This window comes from Prunus persica, chromosome G1 (assembly GCF_000346465.2).
Source record: "Prunus persica cultivar Lovell chromosome G1, Prunus_persica_NCBIv2, whole genome shotgun sequence".
Lineage (NCBI taxonomy): Eukaryota > Viridiplantae > Streptophyta > Magnoliopsida > Rosales > Rosaceae > Prunus > Prunus persica.
Window position 1 is genome coordinate 9902189 of NC_034009.1, and position 11136 is coordinate 9913324.

At 37.6% G+C, this 11136-nt stretch overlaps 2 protein-coding genes across 4 annotated transcripts; both read left to right on the plus strand.

Annotated features, from left to right (window-relative positions):
* On the plus strand, positions 3720 to 8001 carry LOC18790443 (protein FAR1-RELATED SEQUENCE 11). Of its 3 annotated transcripts, none has more exons than XM_020554895.1 (5): positions 3720 to 4086; positions 4242 to 4387; positions 4988 to 5939; positions 6433 to 6876; positions 7022 to 8001. In XM_020554895.1, the coding sequence occupies exons 2-5, from the start codon at positions 4329 to 4331 to the stop codon at positions 7817 to 7819; spliced, it is 2253 nt and encodes a 750-aa protein (XP_020410484.1). In that variant the 5' UTR covers positions 3720 to 4086; positions 4242 to 4328; the 3' UTR covers positions 7820 to 8001. The 3 variants fall into 3 exon arrangements, with proteins under 3 accessions (XP_020410484.1, XP_020410486.1, XP_020410485.1); XM_020554897.1 differs by having other exon boundaries at positions 3720 to 3965; positions 4952 to 5939; XM_020554896.1 differs by having other exon boundaries at positions 3720 to 3965.
* LOC18791609 lies at positions 9503 to 10841 on the plus strand. The gene is made up of 3 exons (XM_007223657.2): positions 9503 to 9732; positions 9837 to 10096; positions 10362 to 10841. The coding sequence occupies exons 1-3, from the start codon at positions 9574 to 9576 to the stop codon at positions 10732 to 10734; spliced, it is 792 nt and encodes a 263-aa protein (XP_007223719.1). The 5' UTR covers positions 9503 to 9573; the 3' UTR covers positions 10735 to 10841.

The following is an 11136-nucleotide window of genomic DNA, read 5'->3' on the forward strand; positions in this document are numbered from 1 at the left end:
ATATAATCATGCTTTTCTTGAACACATCACCAAATATTTGCATATTTATTCATACAATCCTTTAAAAAAAAATTTTATTTTTTATACTTAGTATTTTTTAAAATGATTTCTTAAAACGTATTATGATCTAATTATGTAATAACCTAAAAAATAATACTTGGTTTTATTATTTTTGTGGAAAATCTTATAAGTTGTATGACTTTATTGGGTGTTTTATGAATTTGGTTTGAAGTGAAAATATTGGAATTAAGTGAGTTTAATCTCAAATTTGGACTAAAATGCCTTTATGATTAAGTTAATAATTTTTTTTTTAATAAAGTAGGGCCCGTTTAGGCCCGGCCCGATCTGATGGGCTTTTTCAAGCCCGGCTCATGGTCGAGTTTGGGCTTTGAATTTTCTAAAAAAATCCGGCCCAGCCCGATATTTTCTCTGTCCTCTTTAAAGCCCAACCCGGCCCGGTCCGATGGGCTTTTTTAAGCCCGGCTCATGGGTCGGATTTGGGCTTTGAATTTTCTGAAAAAATCCGGCCCAGCCCGATATTTTCTCTCTCCTCTTTAAAGCCCGACCCGACCCGACCATACCCAAGCCCATTAAATTTGAACTAGGCCTAAGCATATGCTCACACGTATATTAATTAGATTTTTTTTTTCCTACTTTGTTTTTTTATCTTCAAAATTTTAGTTTTAAAAATTATTTTTTTATATTTATATCCGAATTCTTTACAATTTTGAAGGTGGTTGTCTCCTAGTTTTATGGAACACAACTACCCATTATCTTTTTTATTCTTTTTTATTTAATTCAATTTAAACATATAAAACAAAATACAGAGAATGGTGAAACATTTAAAATATCATAAAATACTCTTGATTAATATGCAAACATTAAGAATTGAAATTATTAATTAAATGAGGATAATATGATAAATTCACACTTTTTCATATTAAAAAATTTTAAAATTAAAAACAAAAATAAGATAATAGATCCTATTTTTATGGAACACAACTACCCATTATCTTTTTTAATTCAAAAAGAAAAACAAATTACCATTTGTCACTAGTTCAATTCAAACATATTATGAATGTACTATAGGTAAGTTTTGAGAGTAGTTGTCTCCTTTTATGGATAACTAACTTCTCCTATTTTCATGAACAATTGCAGTATAGGTTCTTTTTTTGTTTTTTTCTAATTAAAATAAATTGTGTATGTACTATTTTATCCCTAAGGCTTATTTGTTGAAATGTCCCCTATGGTTTTCAAATAGTCTCAAATTGTCCTGACGTTTCAAATGACTCAATCTTTCCCCTGAACTTACATTCTGTGATCAAAGTTGCCCCATTCCGTTAGTTTTCAGATAAAAGCTGTTAAATCAGCTGAAGTGGCATGGGTATTTTGGTAAAGTTATTTAAAATAAAATTTTCAAATAAAAAATAAAGATAAAAATGTCCCCATTTGTTTTTTTTTTTCTCCTTAATTGTCAACCCCCACCACCTTCTCCCTCATCTCAACCAGCCCCATCGCCTAACCAACCCACACCCAACCAAAACCCACCCCACCTTCTCCCTTATCTATCTCCCGTGAACCCCCTCCCCCCAATTGTCAAAAAGGCTCAAACCCACAAACAAAATCACTAAATTGCCTTCAGATTTCGCATATGTGGCAGTCCAAATATCCTTCAATGGCTACCAAAGAAAGAGAGAGAATTGGAAGGAGAGAGATAGAGGGTGAATTGTTGGTTAGGATTTGACGACATTGAAGAGAGGAGGAGAGGGTGGAGGGCGAATTGGGTATTTGGCTGCCAAAAAGAGCGAGGGGGAAAGGGAGAGAGAAGGAGAAAGGGTTACTGGGTTTTTTTTGGTACCTTTGTTTTGACAGAGAAATGGGGAGGAGGAAGGTGGTTACTGGGGTTGGTTTGGGCAGTGGGGCTAGTTGAGATGAGGGAAAATGTGGTCGGAGCTGACGATTGAGGGAGAAAAAATAAAGGGAGATATTTTTATCTTAATTTTTTTTTACCCATTTTAAATAATTTCAAGCAATTTTTATATTTAATTTGAATTCTTAATTTTTTAATAGTTAAATTTACTAAAATACCCATGTCATGTCAGCTGATTTAATGGTTTTATATGAAACTAATGAAATTGGGCAACTTTGGTCATGTAATGGAAGTTCAGGGGCTAAATCGAGTCATTTGAAACTTCAGGAGACAAACTAAGACTATTTGAAAACTAAGGGGAGGGGAGGGGAGGGGAGGGAGGGGGGAGGGGACATTTCAACAAATAAGCCTATCCCTAATTAATAAAGTATGTTATGTTTTAGTATTTTACATATGCATCTTTTTCTATTGTATATTCTTTTTTATAAAAACGATATTGGGGGAGGGGGAATATTATCTAGGGCCTCGTGTGCAGGGATAAATGCACTAACCACTTGAGCCACAAGTCCCATGCAGAACTATATATTCTTTAGGTTGCTACTTAGTGGCATCTCTCCAAAAAAAAAAAAAAAGTCAATAGATGGTTGGTCACCTAAAGTTTGCATACAAATATAGTTAGTTATATAAAAATAAAATCATTTGTGTGTAAAAAAGTTCTCTTATCAATGGAATCTAGTCTAATGGAAAAATGCCTTGACTTGCTGACTAGTGGTCTCATATTCAAACCCCCAAAGCATTGTGATAGTGTGTGTGTGTTTAAAAACCCCCCATCTCTATATAATTTAGACTTGTTAAATTCAGAGAGACGGGTCAATGGCCCACTACTAGCAACACCGATATTGTTCCCAACTTAACCATCTACAAAGTATAGTAGGTGTGATGTTTTATAACAAAAGACCTCGATATTATTAGGAGTTGAACCACTTATTATAAGTTGTAATTTATTTAGTCAAGTTTTCTATGTGTGACTTTATATTCTTCAACACGCCTCCTCACGTGGGACCACCATATAGTGGGCCACACATTGAACCAAGTCTATATCAGAGTAAATCATTCAAGCTCAACATGTGAACACCACGTATTGGGTAAGGGGTATGAGTAAACATTCAAGCCCAACATGTAAACACTACATATTGGGTAAGGGTAAATGCCTAATTCAGGGCCAGTCAATCAACCCGCTCTCCATGATAAGATTTCAGATAAACGGACCCTTGGTCCACTACTAGCAATATCGATATTGTCCCCATATTAACCACCTATTTAGTAGGTGTGAGGTTTTATACTAAAGGTCTCGATGTTATTAGGAGTATAACCATTTATTATATGAGACTTTCTATTTTCTTAAGTTTCCTTTGTGAGATTGTGTATTCTTCAACACTCATCCTCACGTGGGACTACTTTGATGACGTGGAAGTCCACATCATCAAAAAATGGGTCCCACTTTTGACACGTTAGTATTTAACCTACTCACTAACGGTTTAGGTAACGGAGGGAGGCAATTTGTAGAATTTCCGGGAGTTTGAGTATGTACTCATAAATATCTCTAAAATTAAATATGAACTTGAAAATAACCCTATAGTTTAGGGAATTTTATGTAGTTTTTCCTTAAAAAATTAACAACAAAAAAAGTTCTCCAGCATAGATTTGGATGTATTGAAAACCCTGAAGGTAAACTAGATCCCCACGAGAACCCGACCCACTTGTTTGTTACTTGGACAATCTTCTAGGGTTGTTTCTCTTTAAACTGCCAGGCCTTCAATCAGGCCCATTTTTTACAACCAGGAGATTATCGACTTCTAGGGTTTGCTCTAACGTACGCCGCGACCAGTAGCGCTCACACTTCAACACGCTCTTCTCGTGCCACCCGTTGATTCCGTGCGCCTCCTGCGCACGAAAGCAAACCAAACCCGCGCAAATGACGGGCCCAAGTCAAGCCCGTTCTAGCCGGTCTCAATCCAACGGCTCAGAACGAACGTGTGCGCTCGATAACCTCGTGCATCCACACAGCGCACGATAGCTCATCTCTGCCTAAATGGTTATCGTTCTCCCTTGGATGCGCTCTATTCTCCCCTCGCTTGCCTCCCCGCCACTTTCTTTCTTTTCACTGACGCTCTTTAATTTTCAGTTAGTTATTGACCGTTAGATACACATTTCGGGTATATAAATTTATGAGTATTGATTTTTGAATTAAAATAAGTTATAATTTCATGTAGGAATGCGTCTCATGTTCATCCATGCGATTTTGTTTCTCTGTTGGTGGCTTGATTTTTAATGGGTAAGGTATGATTTTTCTTTGTTCTGTTTGATTCAGGTGGGTTGGAGATATGATTTGGATGTTGAGGAGGTTGAAGATGAGCAGGTTTTATTTGTGTGATGAATTTATTTTGAAGAAACCCATATGAGATTCTTGAGAGAGTTGTTGAAGAAATCCAAATGCGTTGGAGATCATAGCTCCAAGTAAGTTTTATTTGTTTTGTTGACCAACTTTATTCTAAATGAATGTTTTAATCTATCAAGGTCATGCTACTTTGGCTATTAGGTGTTACATTATTGGATTGGCACCTTAATTTGGTTTAGGGTTTAAGGTTGTATATGTTTATGCTATCATATTTAAGTTTTACCCCTTTGCTTCTGGTATGTTATTTGAAATCTATACTGCCATATTGAGCTCTCCACTGCTGCATTTTTCTTGGCTGCCTAATCACCTCTAAGACTGATATTATTGAACAACTTGGCCAAACAACAAATAAATGAAGAAAGAAAAGTAGGAGGAGTTATAGCAGACCAGTGACGTGTGTGTGGTCATGATTAAGGTGGTTTAAGGAAGCCATCGAAGTATCATCCTCTTTTCACAATGCTTTTTAATATCTGTTTGTGTCCACCAGCATTGCAATCTGCTTATTATATCACCTACATCCTTGAGAGTAGAAGAATTTTAGTTAGCATGTCTTTGGTTTTTTCTCGCAATATTCTTAGATTACACCTTTCCCTTCTGTTAAGAAATTGAAGTTTTTTGTGTAGGTTTATAACTGTAGTTTTATTCATCTATTGCTAAAGGATGTCAGAAGGAACAAGTCTAGGGATGGAGGATTTATCCCAAGATGATATTGGCACTATAGAGGAAACAGCTGAAGACACGATCTTGTCACGACAGACTTCTGTGAATCTTGTTCCCTTTGTTGGACAAAGATTTGTTTCTCAAGAAGCTGCATACGAATTCTACTGCAGTTTTGCGAAACAATGTGGCTTTTCAATTAGGCGTCATCGTACTCGAGGCAAGGATGGTGTTGGTCGGGGAGTGACAAGAAGAGATTTCACTTGTCATCGTGGTGGATATCCACAGATGAAGCCATCTGAAGATGGAAAGATGCAGAGAAATCGCAAATCATCACGCTGTGGTTGTCAAGCATACATGCGGATTGTTAAGCGGGCAGACTTTGATGTCCCTGAATGGCGTGTTACAGGCTTTAGCAACATCCATAACCACGAACTATTGAAATCCAATGAAGTCCGTCTCCTTCCTGCTTACTGTTCCATATCTACTGATGACAAGAGTCGGATTTGCATGTTTGCAAAAGCTGGGATGTCAGTGCGGCAAATGTTAAGATTGATGGAACTGGAGAAAGGTGTTAAACTAGGGTGCTTACCATTTACAGAGATAGACGTGAGAAACCTACTACAGTCTTTTAGAAATGTTGATAGAGATAATGATGCAATTGATCTTATAGCAATGTGCAAAAAGATGAAAGATGAAAACCCTAATTTCAAGTATGAATTTAAAATAGATGGTCATAACAGGCTGGAGCATATTGCATGGTCTTATGCTTCATCTGTTCAGTTGTACGAGGCATTTGGAGACACAACGGTTTTTGACACAACCCATCGTTTGGATGCCTATGATATGCTGTTAGGAATTTGGCTTGGAGTGGATAATCATGGAATGACTTGTTTCTTTGGCTGTGTGCTTCTGCGGGATGAGAATATTCAGTCTTTTTCCTGGGCATTGAAGGTAAGCAGCTTATTGGCATATTCCTGATGGAACTTAGCACCATATTTTTTGGGCACATTTGAGCCTCGATAATCTTAGGTTTGCATCTTAATTTAGCATTGAGGCACGACATAAAAACTTATGCTTGGCATCTGCTTCTCAATCTAAATTTTACTTTAGATCAGGGAGCCAAATAATACGTAGAGGTTTATAAAACAAATAATAAAAATGTTTAAAAAAAAAAAATTAGAAAACAGAGAGATTCTTTCAGGATTTACTCTAAAGTTTTTATTCCCATTAATTTGGTGATATGGGGACCATGATGAGGTTTAATTTTATAACAGAGCTTTCTATTCTGTGGCCTTGACCGAGGGTTTGGTCTTAGTTCAAGGTTTACTAAGCAGAATTTTTTTTCTCGTATCTTTAAAGTTGGTGGTTATTTTTATTCTCTTCTTACTGAGTTTGGTTTTTTTATAGTCTTTATTTGTTCCTAATACCTATGATGTTTAAACAGACATTTTTGGGGTTCATGAAAGGAAAGGCTCCACAGACAATGTTAACTGACCATAACATGTGGCTGAAAGAGGCTATTGCTGTTGACGTGCCCCAATCAAAGCATGCCTTTTGTATATGGCACATCGTCGCAAAGTTCTCAGATTGGTTTTCTGTACTTCTTGGATCTCGATATGATGATTGGAAAGCTGAGTTTCACCGGCTGTTTAATCTGGACTTCGTGGAAGACTTTGAAGAAAGATGGAGGGAAATGGTGAACGAATTTGGACTGCATACAAATAAGCATGTAATCAGCTTATATGCGCTGCGGAATTTTTGGGCTTTAGCGTATTTGAGGCATTACTTTTTTGCAGAAATGATGAGTACAAGTCAGGCAGAATCAATTAATGCTTTTATCCAACGTTTTTTGAGTGCACAGTCCCAACTAGATCGTTTTGTAGAGCAAGTGCGTAACCTTCTTCTTTTATGTTATTTTCCTTTTTTGGCCTCTGGTTCGCTTCTAAACTACTTAACCTTGTCTTTGTTTCTTGTTCAGCCTTTGGTTCTTATGTTAAATAAACATGCCTACCCTTTTAAACTTCCTTTTGCAGGTAGCTGATATTGTTGATTATAATGATCGGGTTGGGGCAAAGCAAAAGATGCAAAGGAAAATGCAGAGAGTGTGCCTTAAAACGGGTTCGCCAATTGAATCACATGCTGCTTCTGTTCTTACCCCTTATGCCTTCGGAAAACTTCAAGAGGAACTTGTATTGGCTCCACAGTATGCATCTCTTCTGGTAGATGAAGGTTGTTTCCAGGTCAGACACCATACTGAGGAAGATGGAGGGTGCAAAGTGGTTTGGATTCCTTGTCAAGGCCACATTAGCTGTAGCTGCTATCAGTTCGAGTTCTCCGGCATCCTTTGTAGGCATGTTCTTCGTGTCCTGTCAACTAATAATTGCTTTCATATTCCAGACCAGTATCTACCCACCCGTTGGTGCGGTGTCAGTTCATCTTCCACTAACACCTTTGAGACTGCTACTATTATGAAAGACAATTCTGAGAAGATTCACTTATTGGAGTCCTTGGCTTCAACACTTGTTACGGAGTCAGTTGAAACAGAGGATCGCCTTGATGCTGCTTGCGAGCAAATTGGAATGGCATTATCACGCATTAAAGACCTTCCTAGGACAACACATAATGCGATCGACATTGTGTATAATTGTCCATCTGAATCACTGATTCTACAAGATGTGGAAGAGGCTGATGGAATTATTCGCTTTACAGTAGGAAATTCTCATGAATCTGTTACTTTAGGAAAGCTTAAAGAAAGAAGGCCAAGAGATATAGTTGAAATTAGTAGAAAGCGACGGCATTGTTCAGGGCCTTGCTGTCTGAGTGTCCAATAGTGGGAGGTGAGATTTTGAAGTGTACTTGCAAAGGTTTGGAAATAGTAGTAGATGTAGCAAGGAATAGCAGTACATTGTTTTTTCAACGTTTTTGTTTTGTCAATATTTCAATGTATTCCGACGTGCACTTTTGTGCCTTCCACATTCAGTTATACTGAAATGAAAAAGACAAAGTTCCCTCATAAAGCAAAGTTCTGACCTAGATTCAAGCAAAAGAAAGAAATGAATGTATAACCCGGAAATAGCTAAAAATTCTCAAGTTAGGGCATGACAAATGTCCTCATCAAATTATTACACATGGAATATGTTTCTATTTTAAATATTTTTTTCTTCTGTCTTCCATGTTAAGAAAAGAAATCAAAGATGCACCAAGGTAGTCCCCTGTCCTTGTTATTGCCTACTAATGTAGCATAAGAGTGAAGAGCATGGAAAAGCTTGCAGCATCATAAAGAGAGCAATTAAAGAGAGCTTCCTTTGTTTTGTGGGGGTGTAAAAAAGAAAAAAATGCTTCATTTTTTAAACTAAGGCCAACTTGGCCAATAACAGAAAAGAAAAGGCATGTGTGATTTTTTATTCTTCACCACCAGTAGTATTATATATGATAAAACCAGATCATCAAATATAATGCACACCAATATCCAATATTCTTCCCTGGTCTATAATTCATCTCTAGTGATTTGTTCTTTACTGGTAGCACTTTTGGCCCTTTTTTAGGACCCACCCCACAAATGAGCTTTGATGCTTTTTTTCTTTTTTTCTTTTTCTTTTTATTTTTTTTTCTTTTTATATTTTAGTATAAGCTATTGGGGGAGGGGGTTTGCACAAATATTTATTGGGTGCCTCGGGATTTCGAATCTCTGCCCACATGAATGCAGGTGGAAGGAGAGAAACTCTCATGCAACGGAAATAACACTTTTTGCTATCCCAGCCAATAATGCAATGACACACATAGGATAACTTTTCTACGTATCATTGTGTTATTGGCCCGAAATAGCAAAATAGTGCTATCCTCGTTATAAGTAAAAAAAATTTGAGGTAGAAGAGCTCAACATACCCCACTGACCTTTGATGCCTTTCTTTGTTCAACATTTGAATGCTAAAAGCCAAAGAATTTCAAAGCTTATGAGGAATAATTAGTGACCGTCCATCTAATCATGTTTGGTCCATCTGGAAGCAATGAAGGACATAATTATAGGATTAGCTAGCCGGTGTTTAATCTATGGGGAAGATCCAAAAGCAGCTTTACATATATTGTTCCCTTTGGTAAAAAACCATGCACTGTAAAGGTTTCTTTGGTGTCTTAAGAAATGAAACAAAATTATTATATGGCTAAGAACAAGATGATCCAAACAAAAGCTCATTTTCGTTTTCTTTTCTGAAAAAGAAGATATGCAGTTAATGCATGCAACATATATCTAGCGCGTACTGAGACTGACTTGGCAACTCTTGATCATTCTGTGCTTTTCAAGCTTTTGGTTACTGAATGATGTGGCTGATTATGCACTGTTAGATGTTAGATATGAATGCCGTAAGATTAATTGTGGAACAATTGAAAATGCTTTGCCACATCACTAGTTGAAGTACGAACAAATGAGCAGAATGCCCTCCTAGCGAAGTCTTATAAGAATCTTGAGCCTTTTAAGCAACCTTTGCTCCAAGCAATTCAGCAATCCCCTCCTCCCTCTCTTTTTTCAAGCCCCTATTTCTCTTCTTCTTGACCTGCATGAATAATCCTAGCCGTTTTCTACTCCAAAATGGCAAAGAGAATGGCAGTCACACACGCAGACCTTGCACCAAGTCGTCCCGACACAGGCTTTGGTAGCAAAACAGGTGCTTTTCTCACGGTCTTGACCATTCTCTGTGGCCTGTTCTGCTTCATTCTATGCCTAATTGCTGAAGTCACTCGTTCTAAGGTACTAGGAAACATGTTTTTGTCACAACAATTTCTTTACGAAACATTAATATTACCAAAACAAAAGGAAATTAATCTAAGTTTTGTGGTTTGATGATTTCATAGGTCACATGGCAGATCAGCAGTGATGAAGGGGATGAGGGAGGAAAATCCCAATGTGTATATAGCGGCAGTGGGAAATCGCCGCTGTTATGTGCAGCCAGTGCATTTTTGGGGCTGGCAATCATCATGGTGGTGGAACATGCATACATGTTGATTGCAATTAGCAACTCCCCTCCATCAGTCTTGGTTATTTGGGAGCCTGATCATTCTGGTCCTGCCAAGAGTTTGAAATGGCAAGCTGCCTTCTTCTTTGTTGCAACTTGGTATGCCAATCAATTTTAGTCAGTCCTCCGTATTTTGATTTCAAGCAAATTGTAGCCATATTCTCTCAACTATTACCATTACCCGGCTCTCACTTTAGTCCCGGAGTTTTTGAATTCTATAGAACTCCAAGTGAGAATCGGATAATAGTCCAGGGACCGTAACTACAATTTACTCTATTGATTTTGGATCATGTCAAAGATCAATTGAATTGCATCAAGACATTAATTCAAACTCACAAACACTCATTTGGGTTGTGTTGATTAGGGTTTCCTTTGCTGTTGGGGAGATCTTGTTGTTGATTGGGCTAAGTGTGGAGTCAGGGCACTTGAGAAAATGGTCAAGACCAAGACCCAGCTGCCTCGTTCTCAGAGAAGGTGTGTTCTCTGCAGCTGGAGTGTTTGCCTTGACCACTGTGTTGCTTGCTGCTGGGTTATACTTGACTGCATTGCGAGCACAAAGAATCTCCCTGCACCAAGAAACCGTCCGGCGAGAAATCGTTGAGGCCTCCATACTCTATGCATCTCCACCAACCTCACCTCAGATCTCAACCATTCCTAGAGAAAACCCCATTTTCAGAGAAACACACAACATTGATCACCAGCCTCCAGCCGCTCTTAGCAAACATTTGAATTTATAGAGCAAAAAGATTGTTTGTGCTTCTAGCTAAGCTCAATGCACAAGTTCCATATTTTGCATGTAAATTATATACACAAATGTGAACATATAAATCATAATATAGTTTTGCCAGTCATTTGTCATTTAAAAGCCTTCCCTTTTTTAGCAGCTTAATAATCAATCTACTTTCATCTAAGATTTCTCAACTCAATCAAATATAGGTTACGCCAGTTACACTCAAGTTCAATCCTCCTACTCTGTCCCAAAAAAAAAACACGGGACTGCCTTTGTATCGTATGGTTCCTGATTATATTACATAAATTAATGGCCAGTGTTGTCAATGAGACTGATTTAAACCCAATTCATATTTAATCATGTTTGATTGTGATCGGATCAAATTTTGTTCATTTGGATAAATTTGATG

Coding starts and splice junctions, on each gene's coding strand:
- LOC18790443 (XM_020554895.1), top strand. CDS start 4,329: ATGAGATTCTTGAGAGAGTTGTTGAAGAAATCCAAATGCGTTGGAGAT. Junction 4,388..4,987: donor GTTGGAGATCATAGCTCCAA/GTAAGTTTTATT, acceptor CTATTGCTAAAG/GATGTCAGAAGGAACAAGTC. Junction 6,877..7,021: donor TAGATCGTTTTGTAGAGCAA/GTGCGTAACCTT, acceptor TTCCTTTTGCAG/GTAGCTGATATTGTTGATTA.
- LOC18791609 (XM_007223657.2), top strand. CDS start 9,574: ATGGCAAAGAGAATGGCAGTCACACACGCAGACCTTGCACCAAGTCGT. Junction 9,733..9,836: donor CTGAAGTCACTCGTTCTAAG/GTACTAGGAAAC, acceptor ATGATTTCATAG/GTCACATGGCAGATCAGCAG. Junction 10,097..10,361: donor TTCTTCTTTGTTGCAACTTG/GTATGCCAATCA, acceptor TGTGTTGATTAG/GGTTTCCTTTGCTGTTGGGG.